Consider the following 15250-nt stretch of genomic DNA (forward strand, 5'->3'; position numbering starts at 1 on the left):
AAACAGCAATAAGCCTTTTTGAGGACGAGTTTTCATATGTTCGTAGTGTATGCGAATGATAAATTACTTATTTTTATTTCTTTTAAAAGCATTTCTTTCTATGGCTTCTTTCAAGAGAGCATAAGATAAGAGAGGGACACTTTGGTATTACCCGCGCGCCATGTCGATCCCGAATCCAGCTATTTTTAGTAACCACCACCCCACCACTGCGCGTGAGGATTTGCTCCTTTTACTTTTGTCCTACTCCCACGCGGGTTGCGTGTTGTTGTTTTGCAAACTCGAAAGGAATGAAAAGAGATCATGTAAAATAACTCGGGAGAAGAAAACAAGTCTAACTTAAGTTACCAAGATTGGCAAATATACTCACAGAAAGCTAAATCCCTGAATAGTTTGACTGTTTTGTTTGTCTGAGTGGCGAAGTCAAGTGAAGAAGAAAGAAAAAAACCGACGAGCGATAAAATGGCTGTGATACTGCGTTTAATTCAAATCCCGACTCCAGCTTGTATAACAACAACATAGTAATATAACATATAATAATAACAACATCAAAGAAGTACAGTAATATCTCCCTCTTTATTTTCTCATTTTACAAAAGCTCAGATACTTCAGCTTGCTGGCTTTGATCATCACAAAAATGCATTCCCTCGCTACAAGGATAGTTTTATGAAATGTATTTTTCTTGGATTCCTTTTCAATTCACCGAAATATTCACAAAAATCAATATTATATCTAATGTCTAACTTACAGATTTTGTTTGGCCATTAGGAAGATAATGAATGTTGAAAAACCACGGAGAAGCAGCAAGTTAGAGCAAAAACGGTGATTGAAGCACGAGGTTTTCCGCTCTTGATTTTGAATGAAGTCTCGTTTTGGAAATCTTGCAATCCTCGAAGTACTACACCCCCTTAATAAACTGCAACCTTGATGCTAGAATGACATTTTCGATGGTATTTGTGCAAATAGGGTGTTTTTTTCGGTTTCATGTCACAAAATAGCTGCAAACTACAAGATGTCAATGCCAAAGCGCGGGGGTAGAGTGAGTAAAAATGCTCACGCGCAGTGTTGGGGTGGTGGTTACTAAAAATAGCCGGATTCGGAATCGACATGGCGGGTAATACCAAAGTGTCTCTCTCTTATCTTATGCTCTCTTGCTTCTTCTTATGGCCTTGTCTTTTTTACTATGTCCAAAAATCTCGTTTAGAAAAAAAGACAACAGTACCACAGACAACCTCTTGCCCAGATGACCTAAACAAAGGGTCCATCGTATGGTTGCACCAAATGGCGCCATTGCAACACCAGCAACAACGCTGGCAATAAGGTCCTTTCTTCAATTCATAGATCCGACATGTCAATCACGCGCGCACGAATAGCCAATCAGGAAAGAGATGGTGCAATAACAGCCATGTGGTCCCAAAAATGTCCCACAAAAAGTCGGCAATCGACGCCGAAAAAGATTGGTTTGAGATATTTTTCTGCGAATCTGGACAAGCAAATAAGGACTCTCCGGTCAGCGTAGAGAGTGCTAGCCCTGTTTTCTTTGCCCGGCCGCTTTTAGTGTAGAGTTAGGACTCAATTGTAGAAAAACACATAAAATGTACTACGAAGAAACGAAAAACAAAAAGCAAACAAACCACTTACAAGAGCAGTGTAAGTCCTACCATTAAACTTGTGTTTGATATTATACCTAGGCTACTTCAATGACATATACGAATGAGACTGACGTTTGTATTTTTGCTGTAAATCTTGACGTTTGCCGATAAAACTTGTAGTTAGAAGTTGGTCGTAAACAGCGAATTCGACTTTCTCTTCTGATTTTCCCTGCACTTAAATCACTGCAAGTTGACAAAAATATGTTTGAAAACACATAAACACTTAGCACCTACCGTAGAGAGCACCGCAGTATCTTATCATTTCCAATTTTTCGTATTTTAAGCTGGATTCGTGCCGTTTCCATTCAACAATCAAACTCGTAGTTATCTATTTCTATGCTTCATTCTCACAAGATTTTCACTAAGCTTGGACAACAAGACAAGATTCCATCATGTTAGGTTACTGTGTTTTATTTTCCAAGTCGCAGGAAAACCCCTATAAACGTCTGTATTTAAAATAACTCCGGGCAGTACTCACTGACTTCACCCGACATGTTGTACAATTTGTGGGACTTTTGTGGGACATTTGGGTTGCACTTCGCTGGCTTCTATTTGCTGCTTTCTGATTGGATATTCGTGCGCGCGTCGGATCTATGAATAGGCCATTCCAGCTAAAAGTTTGCGCGCGCATAACCATAGAAACCTACCTAAACTACCAGGGGGTCGTTTCTCAAAAGTCCCGATAAACCCGGAAACCCAGAAAGTCACCCGGTAAGCCCCCGATAGACTTTACGGGTGTTTCCCAAAACGCCCGTTATTGTCGGGTCCGGAAAAAATCCCGGTAACTTTCCTTTAACTTTCCGGGGATTACTTTAAATGCGATAATTGATACCCAAAACGATGTTTTTCCTTAATATTTTCAGCTGAATTCGCCATTTTCAAGTTGTATCGAGTTGTAGTGAATTTTCATCACTTGAGGAAACCATATCACTGCCCGGAAAGAAGTGAGCCAATCACGGCTAACATCAATTTATGGTTTCTTTTCTGTCAAATGATTTGACATTTAGCTGTCACCGTGCGCCTAAAAAAATGTAAACAACTTTGCGAAGGTATTGGAAGTTTGCTACAAAATGAGACTTTATCTACTTGTTCTTTGTCTTTTTTTCGAAAAGTGCCGATGCCACAGCAGTGTTTGGGGTACCAGTTGTCTACAGACATCGACAAATCTACGACTTTTATTGATATTTAATAATTATTTATCCAATCTATTCATTGACTCTGAAAATTATAATTTGCTTATCGGGAACCCGTAAACAACCGGGACGCTACTGCAAGCTTTGAGAAACGCTCTTCCTCGCCCGGAAAAGTATCCCGAAAACTCTCCCGGTACCCTGACGGACCTGGTAATTACCGGGAGTTTTGAGAAACGACCCCCAGGATGCAGCGCCCGCTTTTTTACATCAAATGAAGCGCGCGCTGCATGCTGGTAGTTGAGGTAAGTTCCCATGGTGAGTGCGCGCGCATGCTTATAGCTGGAATGGCCTATTGTAACATAATCAAACAGCTGATATGAACAATTTTCTACCTCCAAAGAAACAACAACCCCTATGATGTGGGTTTTCTTGTAATTTTTGATGCGTGCTTCAATTTGAAACTATTTGAGATGTCTGGTAAAGTTCCACGGTTTGATGTATATAACACATACAGTAATACCAGGGGCTCATAAGTAGGGGCAATCAACTTCCCCATATTCTGGTGCTATATAAGTGTCACGTCGTTTCCTAGGATCAGGCTATTTTTAGACGCGCGGATTAGCCAATCAGATGACAGGGCGGAAAAATTGACTTTGTCTCAAGGAATCCAAAATGGCGGCCGAGGAGGGGGAAAACGGGGCTTGCTTTTAAAAGTCTTCCTACATCGTCATATGCCTCCTAATTTCTGAACCCTTTTAGCCAAAGAAAAAGAAACATATTCTTACTAGCCTTGGACTATTTTTTTTTATTATAAATGGACTCAAACTTTGTTACGAGGACATTTTTTCTTGCTCTTGCAAAAAATAAGTGATCATTTGTATCGATCTCAAAATTCTCTCGCTGAGAGGCGATATTATCATTGATTATGTTTTTGATACTGCTAAGTGACTAACTAACAATAGTGTAAGAAGTAACATACGAAAGTTTATGTTTTGTTTTTGTTAAACATTTTTATTAAACGAGCTCTTTAAAGCTGGAACTGTGTTTGTATCACCCATGACCTGTCTGGACTCACTGTACTGATCTGGTAAGAAATTGTAAGAAATATCCATGAAAAAGTATACTAACATAAAAGGCAACCTCGATATTTGTGTCTTTTTGTAAATTCTATTTCCATTTAATTGAAAAATTTATACTTGTTATTTCTGATCTGTTATGAATACTTTGTTCAAATTTGACTTTCCAAAAAAAGAGAAAATAGAGAGGATGTGTATTATAGTATTATGGCTGACCAGAAACTATAATACGTTTTATAATCATTACAAAAAAGATGAATGTAAGACTTGCCACCATTACAGTAATTCTCTTTTAGACCTTGTTAAATCTTTCAGAAAAGCTCTTGTGGGGAAGATTATGCTGCCACTCAAACAGTCTGTTATTTCTCTGTAACAATAACAGTCTGTCATTTTGCTGTAATAGATAATTATATGTAATGATAAGGAAAATATCCTGTAGTTTTTCTTTTATGATAATATCTGCTACATTCATGAATGTGTTTTGCTACTCAAAAAGCTTTATTGATGACTTTTGTTTACTGTAAAATAACTAAGTTTACACAACACCCTACTATAATTATCATTTTTTTTACTTAATTATTATTGAAGTTGTTCATATTAGCTTCAAACATGCTACCAAAATATAGTGTATTAAAAAGCACCACTGAATGATGTCAAAACCTTTTTTCTTTTTATGTCTGTGTTTGTCCCTAACTGTTGACACAGTCTACAAGATCCAGCAGGATAGAAGTTGTCAAGTGGTTTTCCTCCTGGGCTTAAGTTAGCCCTTTTTGTGAACATTCATTTTGGCATGGTGGTAACACAACTTCTAAGAATCTGACATTTTTTGGTGCAAGGCCAAATTTTTCTCTTCACGGACTGAAGCAGCGGCACCAAAAAATCAAAGCTTGTAAATCCTGGTTATCAAAGTCATAGTATGAAATATGTCCAAGCTATTGACGTATTTGTCTTGATTCTCAACATCTTATCAAACCAGCAAATAATAGCCACAAACTGGGTATTTTGAAGCTAAGGCAAGGGATTTGGTAGCTATATAGGGTGAATATGTTAACCTAATGTTGTTATGGGAGGGCTTTGCAGAGCTCTTGGTCAAATGTTATTTGACCCATTCAAACCAAAATGGAATGTTAAAACAGCTATTACTTTCTAGGCATTGTGCACTAAAAAAATTGAAAAATTAATATTGTAACTTTATCTAAATTGATCATGACATTTTTATATCCTTCCTCTGAATATTTTTTTCGTTGTAAATCCATTCGGTTGATTGGTGTACCAAGGCTTGGCCATATGAGATGCTTTCACCACTTCCAAATCTTAGGACACTGAAAATGGACTCCAGAGTGCTACCACTGACACGAAATGAATGGACTGATAAAATAATCATCATAATCAACACACAATTGGCACAATGATAAAGAACCATTAACAGCAAACTAAAGGAAACCAAGGATCACAATCCATAGAAGATCCCATGTCTATATACAAAAAAAGGTTACGTCAATCTGAGAAAAAATCTTATAATATTTGATAAGGGGTCCAAGCACCAGGTCAATGGACCAGGAGTCCATTTCCCCAAGGGATCCATAATATTTCAAGAGCCTGAAACTGTTTGAGTGACAGCATCATCTTTCCATCAAGAACTTTTTTGAAAGATTTTACAAGGGCCATTACTATAATGATGGCAAGTCTTATTACAAGCCAGGATGACAGATATGCGTGCTTTTATACACTCCTGGCCTTTTTTGCAATGATTTGTAATCTTATTATGATTTCTGGACAGCCAAGAGGTCAGTCAAAAGAAAGTGAAATTTGAACAAATTAAGATACCGTAAGGCCCTGGCCAAACAAGGACACATGTTACCGGAAACATTGGGGAAACATGTTTCCTAAATGTTTCCGAGGGTGGGCAAACGGTTACGAAACATCGGAAAACATGTTTCCCCTTCAGCGCCACGCACACTGTCCAAGTCAAGAACAGAGCTCCGTAAATATCGAAAAAGCAGAGCCGTAGATTACATTTGATCATTTCGAAGTTTAAAATAATAATCTGTATACATAAGGCAATCAGGCGAGCTTCTGGGAAGTGGTTTTCTACGGCAACAACCACAAAAATTGCGATTGAAAATAAAAATTCAAAAACAGCGCGCGCTCGTTTAAAATGACGCTATTCTTTAGCGCGCGCAGGAAAATAACGAAACCTAAAAACTTCTTTGCTTAAAAATCGCTCTATTCTTTATTTCTTATCGTCAAGTTGCCATAGAAAAAAATGAAAAATTAGTTTTTTGCACTATTGAAGTTTAAGACATTATTTCGAACTTGATGATATCTCTTCTTTGTTGGATATTATGTCCCATAGACATTTCCAATATTCGTAAGACACAATCAAACGCTTTATTTCGTCCGTCCAATGCCTCTCCCTTTTCTTTGGCCTTTTCTGCACAACAACGACATCTTCGTCCGCCATTTTGATTTGGTACACCGGGAGCGTTGTCAGGCAACGAGCTTAGAAAATGTTGCCTTGCGTGGCCAAATGAGGATACCTTCGGGAAACAATGTTTCCACGCGCTTGGAAACATAAAATATTTCTCTCTCGCTGTGGAAACATTTTTTGTGTCCTGGACACAAAATTTGTTTTGCGCAACAATGTTTCCGTGGTGGCCAAACTGGGAAACATTGAGGAAACATGCGCGCGTACAACATGTTTCCGGCAACATGTGTCCTTGTTTGGCCAGGGCCTAAGTATGTAATACTTTAAGTATTCATAACAGATTATAAGTTAAATGAGTAAGTAACAAGTATCAATTTTCGAATTAAGCTTAAATGGAAACAGAATTTACAAAAAAAGACACAAATGTAGTGCCTTTTATGTTAGTATACTTTTACATGGTTATTTTTTTCCAATTTCTTACCAGATCAGGGCAAGTTAAACCCAGGGCACAATTACTTACAGTTTTGAAGAGCTGGTTTAATATAAATGTAAAACAAAAAAACAAATTATAAACTTCCGTATGTTACTTCTTACACTATTGTTAGCTAACTAGCAGTATTAAACACCTTATGAATGATAATGTGGCCTCTCAGCGAGAGAATTTCGAGATCGAAACAAATGATCACTTATTTCCGAATTTATTGCTTTGCATGAGCAAGAAAAAATGTCCTCGTAACAAAGTTTGAGTCCACTTATGGAAAAATAGATAGTCCAAGGCTAGCAAGAAAATGTTTCTTTCTCTGTGGCTTAAAGAGTTCAGAAATTAGGAGGCATATGACGATGTAGAAAGACTTTGAAAAGCAAGCGTCGTTTTCCCCCTTCTCGGCCGCCATTTTGGATTCCTTGAGACAAAGTCAATTTTTCCGCCCTGTCATCTGATTGGCTAATCCGTGCGTCTAAAAATAGCCTGATCCTAGGAAAAGCCGTGACACTTATATAATACAGATAATTGCCCCTACTTATGAGCCCCTGGTAATACACAAACACAGAATTCTATGCGTAGTTTAAAAGTTGTCATCACCTGCCAAATGCCTAGGACATAACAGTTTCGAGCTGAATAGCATTTCGAGCATTTTTATTCCATTCTAGAGACCTTATCCATTAAATTGTTGATACGCTAATTTTCCGGTTTCTTTCCTGTTCTATGTATTTGTATTTGGCTTGTCAAACCACTATGGTGGCACTTCAAGCTGAGTACAATACATACACTAGCCTGCTTGCAGGCGGTACTCGGTGTTATCATCGAGGAAAACCCTCTCCGTTCGATGATCGGGCGCCATATTGTATTCTAAGCCGCACGGTTCCTGGGGGCGGCTTAGAACACAATATGGCGCCCGATCATCGAACTGAAAGGGTTTTCCGCGATGATAACACCGAGTACCGCCTGCAAGCAGGCTATACATACACTGGATAGGATAATGCCCCTGTTTTTCATCAATAAAAATACTTTTGGGACATAAAATTTATACAAAAAATATCCTATCTATAGCAAATTCGGTTATTCTGTAACTATAGAAGAAGGATAGGCCGAGCAAAACTCTAGCCTCCACCGCAAGCATTAGAATAGCTACGCGTGCTCCCTGTGGTGAACGAGATTCTCATGCTAGGGGGGAGGGGACAATACCAAAGCTGCGCTTTGGGGACTCAGCGGAGACCGGAAGCGGGAGTACGCGCGGAGACGAAGAAAGAGGGGAAACAGAGTAACAGACATGCCGGAATAGCCTTGTTTTTTTTTCTTGCTGCTTTCTAGAAAAAAAGTTTGTAGCTGTCTAGACAAAAGCGGAGGAAGCTAACAAAACACATAAGTGTAGACATTTTGAAGAGTTGCTGGATATTCGACGGAAACAAATCTCCCCAAAAATCAAGATCGGCAACAAACTTTACAGAATGCTTTCATTTACCTTGTTAACCCTTTTCGTGGAAGTCGAGATAGGGTTTTTTCCAGACCGGTTGATCAGGGCTGACCTTTTGTGGTAATTTTTGCTCCTGTCGTGGGTGGACAAAGTAATCTCGCGCTACGCACTTCCCATCCTAGACCCGGTCGGGATTTTTTTTGCGCGCAGCGCTTGGAAACCAAGTCTGCTTAGTAGCCGCCCTACTGTCACGTACTCGGCGAGTAGTTCGTTTTTCTCCTGGTTAGTCAGTTGAACTTTATTCATATGAAACCATGAGTCACTCTAAACGGGAGGAGAAAAGCCGTTCCTACAAACAGTGGAAAGTTTGGTAAGTATTGATCCTGTTTCATGACTGTTAAAGATTATATTTTTTTAGTGACAGTGTTTCGTTTACCCTTTGGCCCCAACACTGCAACACATGAAAATTCTGTGCTATTACTTAGGTACTTATATAAATAGATATCGATCAGTTTTTACTTTAATAAAAACTTTTATTACATCTTTCTTCACTCCCAAATGAGAATATGACATACTTACGATTAATAAAAGTAAACAAAGTAAACCAGTTGATGTGGTCATTAGAGCAGCTTACAATCGCACCAAGACAACCGCAGTACATTTTCAGAATATTCTTTACCTGCATTTTTATTTACGTTTTAGGCTGACAAGTAATTACACGCAACAGAAAGGAAAACATGTTCCAATTGCTGACATTTTGGAGCACGCAGATATGGTGAAAGATAGATTCATCCTACCACTAGACCGCAGGACCCTTGGATCTTTGGTTAAAGAACTTTATAATGATGTAACAATCAGTCGTAGGCAGCTTGAAGAAAAAAAGTATCGTGTTTATGTGAACCTTGAAAAAAGTAAGAGCCTATGCAAAGGTGGGGAGGATAATATGCTAGCTGAGGCCACAAAGTTTGCCACTTCACATGGATGGCATGTTCTCACTGAATCTGACAGAAGGCTGAGTCTGATAAAAATCAGAGCTTTGGAATTTAATGGCATGCGAGTAACCACTGAAATCTGTGTGGAAGAAGGTATTGAGAAAGGCCCTCTTCGGCTGGCTCTGAAGTCGATGGGTCGTTTGGTTGACCCTGAAAATATCTTGCAAGTTGATCTTTCTATTGGAGAAAAGTTGCTTTCTTTGATGGCACTAATGGAGAAATCTAAACTCTGCGAAGGTATAGATGATGATGAAAGCTTCTTCATCAGTGGTTCCTGGTTGAGAGGAACCTTAAAGGACACAAGCATAACAGGTCCTAACAGCTGTAAGAACAAAATATTTTCCAATGATTGTGTTATTTTAGCCAAATCTTATAAATCCAGAAGTTGTAGCAAATGTGATGCCTTGAAAAACAATATTCAACAGAATAAAAGAAGAAAGGTTGATGGAGAACCTTCTCCCTACTGTAATTACAGGTGGCTAGATAAACACCACCTTGAGCAAAAGTTGAAAGACAAGACAAGAAAGATGAGGAATGCAAAGCAAAAAGATAAAAATTTGAAAGAAGTTTGACTTAAGGTAGCCCAAGCTTTCTTTTAGCGACACAGGGTCTATGCGAACAGCAAGAAACAATTTAAAATTCGAAGAGCCAGAAATGAAATGTAATCTGAAATGTTTGATATGTTTTGGCCATTTTCCTTTAAACTTCAATGTGAAAACCCCAAGTTTCATGGTCTGCAGGACAGGAACTATACATTGAAAACCAGACTATCTTGTTCTCTAAGCTGAAAAATAAGGTTCTAGGCTGACTTTGCTCGAATAAGCGCCCCACCCCTCCCCCATCAGGTTTTATTTAACCAAGTTAAATGACTTTTATACATATACTGAAGTAAATATCCTCATCGGTTGCTGTTCATATCTAATATACAAAACACATTGTCCCGCATTGGAGCTCATAGAATCTGAGCAAGAAAGAGTCAAATACAGTATTTGATGGATAAAAGTTTATTTTTAAAAGCTACCTAAGTTGTAAGAAGAGATGAAGAAACTGTTGTTAGTAGTATTATATTTGTATTTAAAGAAAACTTTTGTCATTTGTGCAGATTTCTTCCTTTTAAATAAACGCCTCCCTCAAATAATGGCCTCATTCTCTTTCAAAACAACTCCCCATCATTAAATCTTACATTGTATTCATTGTGGGGCAACATCAGATTAGTTGGGAAAACTGCATGCAAGAAATATCAGCATTCAGTTTCTTTATCACAAAACAGCTTTTTCTCAGTGATGACCATGAGTCTATTTGTTCTATATTTTTCAAATGCATCATAAACAGCAGGGGTTGCACACCCTGGCCTGTCTATTTCATATGTATTCTCTTTTGGTAACATTGAACAGCATTTAATAAAAAAGCAGTGTTTTTTTAGCATTTAGTTCCTCTTGTTCTATAAAGACTGTAATAATTGGTAAGAAGACACTTACCTGACTTTGTGATCAATAGATTCCTACCCAAGCAAAAGATTAGTTCAATAAGCCTCTCCTTTTCATAGCTGGCAACTCCTTGTGAAATCCGGTGAAATACAGTGAATATGTAAAAAAACCCAAAAGAGTTGATGTGGGTGAATACAGAGAATGTATGAACATTCTCACCAAAATTAGGCTTGTAATGGGGTCCAAAATCTTTTGACACCCGCCTAATGCAGGTGGGTTGACAGCTGTACCTTTGGAATAAACATGAACATCAAAATACCTACCTAAGGGCTAGTAAAACTGTTCAAACCCCAACCCCTTGACACTCCCTCCCCGGCCCTATACAATTTTGGAGACTGACCAAAGGAATACTGTACAAAACCCTTTTCTAAGAAAGCAGAGTCTTTGTATTTTTTGTGTGGATTGACCTTCCCGTCAAGAACTCGTATAGATGTGCCACTAACAAAGGTGTTCACAATTGACGTCTTCATTGACACATCAGTGTGTGAAAATGGTGTGATTGGACTGTGACAGTAAAACACAATCACACCTCAGAGCCGTAGCAGGGGGTGGAGCACAAGCCCCTCCCCCCCAAATATTTTAGAAAATTATAAGATGACCAGTAGGGGCGTGGCTGTTCACCTTCCCAATATTTTCTTAATTTTTTTATGTTTCTTTATTGCATCCCCCCCAAGTAATCCAATACCTGCTATGGCTATGGACCTTACTGTAGTTTGGAGGGATATGATGGAAATGTTTCAGACAGAGTGCATTTTAAGTCTGACACTTGAAATTATTTCTTTCATTGCCGTCCACATATACCAACATTGTTACTGAAGTCCCAATTACAATTCCCCCCTTTTTTCGCATATTGACACTTGAAATTATGTCTTTCATTGCTGTTCAAGTTACCGACATTGTTACTATGAAGTTCCAATATCGACACACACATTTTTCGCATATTCATTTAATTTTAAGTATTGTGTGCACTAGAATCCTAATATTATTAGGATTCTAAATCTGTATTAAAAACTGCAAAATACTTGTATCAATTTCACTATTTTATTTGTAATTAGCAGCTTGTACTTAAGTGTGTCTCATGGAATGCAAGTGCACATTTCCTGCCATCGAACTAGCGAGACAGCTTGCACTTTGCTTGTCACGCATGTGCATCGCTAATAACACAAATAACGTGTGGTGCGTATCACACATAGTGTGTCATAAGGTTCCAATCCCATTCTGGTAATTTAGAGTCAGGATTGTCCTGTCCTTAGGCAAAGCAACTTGTAGCATGTTTGTCCATGTTCGGGGACCCAGGGTGTCGAGGAGATCGGGCACACAGGGAGCGTGCGAGAAAGAAAGACGCCCTGGGTCCCCGTTGATACATGCTTGTATGCGAGTTTTGCGAGGTTGCAAGGTTCTTATACCATGCGAGTCAGGATTCCTGTCGGCAGAGACAGCAGCTTGTACCATGCTTATCACGCGTAGTGTGTGGCGTGCGTGTTGAAAGCTTTTCGAGGCTGCAAGAATCTAAAACCATGCAAGCCAGGATTCCTGTCTGTCGCATGCATGTTACATGTCATACGAGTCGTTTATTGAGTCAGGACTGTCCTTGTAGAGAGAGCGAGAGAGCAGCTTGTAGCATCTCATCTTCTGTCATTTCTGAAATAAACAAATAAAAAAAAAAGATAAATACACATTCTCCAATTAACACAGTGCAGCTTGGATACTATCCCATAATGCAACGCACCTGACATTCGCTGGTCCGTCACAACCATTGCGTTGCTATTTGTGGAGCTCCCAGCATGCTCTATGGCTTCTGCTCCCCCACCCTTATTACGTCTGTAATTCAAATCTAAATTTAATTTAGAAGAGATATAATAGGACTAGGTTACTGGTGATGCTCACTTCTCAAAATATTCGGCTCTTTTTCTTCTAACGTCATCTAGATCAACAGGCTTGGCTGAAAGAAAGAAATATAATATATTTATTTTTTGTAATTAGGTTTTTCTTTTAATTAAGGCAAGTTTTTGTATGTAAGGAAATGCTTAATTGATTAAAATATGATATATTATTGCTTGACTGTTTTACATCAAAAAAAGAATAAAATTCCATTAGCAGATGTCATTTTGCATTGTATACTTTGACTTCATTGTTTTGGATATCCAATTTTGAATAAAAGGAGAGTGCTAGTCTCTAACTTTTATAAGGTTCTTTTAAAGGTAACCATTACAGACTATTAATAAATGAAATTCGTTCGATAACCTGGTTCTGCAGACGACTGAGAGGTGTTCCCCATATCCCTTAGAGCTGATGATAAGTCTGCTTTGTTGATAAGTTGATGTGATGTTTTCTTGTCCCTGGGTGCAGGTTTCTTATGAGGTAGAGCAGGGCACAGTCTCAATAACTGGTCTGCTTCGCACTCTGGTAATTTTCCATGCACCACAAATATACTATAACCTGCAAAGGGAATAGAATAAAAAAGCCCAAACTGTCATGATCTTGTACCAGAACAATGAATACAATACACGAATACAATACAATACGACTCTGCCAAATTTTCGTCTTTAATAAGACTTTTTCAGGGCAGACTAAAAAAGGTGAATCGTTACAAAGCTTATTTACATCAGAATAGTGGCCCGAGGCGCATAAACATTACAACTGACAAAAACCTTCTGCTTGAAGCTGTGTGAGGTACATGGAGAGATATGTCTCGCTTACTAGCTCGGGCTCTGTCTTTAGGGAATTTATATTGAACCACTGCAGAAAAAAAGATATGTGTGAATTGCATATTATTCAGTTCATCTGTGAAGATTTAAAATGATGCTTTTCTGTAATTTAAACATTTAGTTTAATTTTTCAAGAAAAGATCAAATAAAATGCAGATGCAGATCCCCAAAAAATGTGAAAACCGTCAAATAGTCAAATATATTATTATGTAATTACCTAAAAACACTTTTCAACTAACCTGATTCCCAAGTTTTCGTAATGTGAACCAGTGCTGCTGTAGATTACATATAAATGCTTGTTGATTTCTGAAATAAAAGCAGAATATATATTAAAAGTATTTGCTGGGTGATCTGTGTATTGAGTCATTCATGCGATAAGAATGAAAATGAGATATAAATGCAGTTTCTAATTGTGTAAAGTAATTTGAATGACAGGGTTTGGTCTTACTGTGGGTTTTTCCTAGCATCTTGTGCTGCAGGGCTTGAATAAGGAACTAGGTCCAGACCCCATACAGTAAGAGCATTGCAGATTACCTTGAACATAATACATGAAATAAAAGAAAACATAGTGTTCAAACAGAAACAATGGCAAAACAAAAGGGCAAATAGACAAAAAATAGGAATAAAACAAGTAATTTGGGATGTAACTGGTACCTGAATTGAAAAGAACCCACTATCATCCATGTTTGAGGAAGGTTGCTAAATGCAAATTAAGAAATAAATAAAATAAAAAATAGAAATATGAAATGATGTGCATAAACTTTGGAACTAAATTATATAGCCCTGGTTTACCCCAAGAGGTATGAACAGACAAATGGAGAAAAAAAAAACGACAAAACGGATAGAGAGACAGACGAACAACAAGACACAGATAAGACAGACAGATATACAGACAGACAGAAAGAGACAGACAAATGGATGGACAGACAGCTAGAGGGGCAAACAGAAAGAAACAAAAAAAATGACAGATAGACAAACACACAGATTGACAGAGACAGACCAGAAAGAAACGAAGAGTAAGACAATTGAATGTTGTTTGTATTGACGGATGAACAATGGATGGACAGACGGACAAGTTCCCAGTATCTATGAATCTCCTACAGGTTTACTTCTAGAAATTTCCTGTACTCCTCAGACTCTGTGTCCCCCTCGGCCATCCTGCGTCGCTCTTCTTCATCTAAGTGCTGAGCTATGGCAGCCAAGTCAACAGCTGTGAAGTATGGACCTGAAAAGATTCCAATTTTCACAGCTCAAATTAAGAAAGTGACTTAACTTATATATAACGTTATTTGTTAAATCATGATTGAGAGTTAAGTAAGTTTAAAAGTATAAACACGCAAAGAAATTATCTGTTTAAGCCTTATCTTAGTAAAGATCCTGTCAATTTTATCATATAAAAAAGAGCGCACTCGGTGGATTCTATTCCATTGATTTTTATCCGATTTCATGCGATAGTTTACAACGGTAGCTATTTTTTTTAAGAATTGAGTATTAATTTTACCTTGTAACAGAGTGTTAAGGCAGTGCTGTGCACAGAGGGAGCCTTCTTGCTGTAAATATATACCACACAGTCTATTCAGATGAATTTAAGAATGGCAAGTCGGGTGACTTTGGTCGCAAACCTTTTCGTGGAAGATCGCCTCCATTTTGGATAACTTCAAAACACCGCAAGGTATTCTGGGAATGCCGGATACCTCCTATGGGTTCTGGGAACTGTTGTACTAATGATTTTTTTTTTCACGACCGTTAAAAATACGAAAATTTGTTGTATTAATATTAGGACAAGTTCCCTTCATTTTTGGGAAACAAAGTGAGCTGAATGGCTGTTTCTTTTTTTGTCACTCAGATCGATAAACTTTTAAAT

General features: G+C 38.1%; 2 protein-coding genes across 4 annotated transcripts; one reads left to right on the forward strand and one right to left on the reverse strand.

Annotated features, from left to right (window-relative positions):
* Positions 1-8390: 8390 nt before the first annotated feature.
* Positions 8391-10326, forward strand: LOC5519417. Its single transcript, XM_001639265.3, has 2 exons — positions 8391-8569; positions 8902-10326. The coding sequence occupies exons 1-2, from the start codon at positions 8514-8516 to the stop codon at positions 9761-9763; spliced, it is 918 nt and encodes a 305-aa protein (XP_001639315.2). The 5' UTR covers positions 8391-8513; the 3' UTR covers positions 9764-10326.
* Positions 10327-11705: 1379 nt separating this feature from the next.
* Positions 11706-15117, reverse strand: LOC5519422 (ataxin-3). 3 transcript variants are annotated; one of them, XM_001639336.3, is made up of 11 exons: positions 15009-15116; positions 14888-14936; positions 14496-14611; positions 14041-14085; positions 13835-13920; positions 13626-13692; positions 13330-13417; positions 12923-13117; positions 12566-12620; positions 12408-12499; positions 11706-12319 (listed from the first exon to the last, which is right to left on the reverse strand). In XM_001639336.3, the coding sequence occupies exons 1-11, from the start codon at positions 15030-15032 to the stop codon at positions 12258-12260; spliced, it is 879 nt and encodes a 292-aa protein (XP_001639386.3). In that variant the 5' UTR covers positions 15033-15116; the 3' UTR covers positions 11706-12257. The 3 variants fall into 3 exon arrangements, 2 of the variants coding, with proteins under 2 accessions (XP_001639386.3, XP_032220195.2); XM_032364304.2 differs by having other exon boundaries at positions 13835-14085; XR_004290534.2 differs by having other exon boundaries at positions 12283-12319; positions 12408-12512; positions 13835-14085; positions 15009-15117.
* Between the last annotated feature and the right edge of the window lie 133 nt (positions 15118-15250).

This window comes from Nematostella vectensis, chromosome 13 (assembly GCF_932526225.1).
Source record: "Nematostella vectensis chromosome 13, jaNemVect1.1, whole genome shotgun sequence".
In the NCBI taxonomy this organism is placed as follows: domain Eukaryota; kingdom Metazoa; phylum Cnidaria; class Anthozoa; order Actiniaria; family Edwardsiidae; genus Nematostella; species Nematostella vectensis.

Coding starts and splice junctions, on each gene's coding strand:
- LOC5519422 (XM_032364304.2), bottom strand. CDS start 15,032: ATGGAGGCGATCTTCCACGAAAAG. Junction 13,418..13,625: donor TACGAAAACTTGGGAATCAG/GTTAGTTGAAAA, acceptor TTTTTTCTGCAG/TGGTTCAATATAAATTCCCT. Junction 12,500..12,565: donor AGAGCCGAATATTTTGAGAA/GTGAGCATCACC, acceptor TTTGAATTACAG/ACGTAATAAGGGTGGGGGAG.
- LOC5519417 (XM_001639265.3), top strand. CDS start 8,514: ATGAGTCACTCTAAACGGGAGGAGAAAAGCCGTTCCTACAAACAGTGG. Junction 8,570..8,901: donor TACAAACAGTGGAAAGTTTG/GTAAGTATTGAT, acceptor TTTACGTTTTAG/GCTGACAAGTAATTACACGC.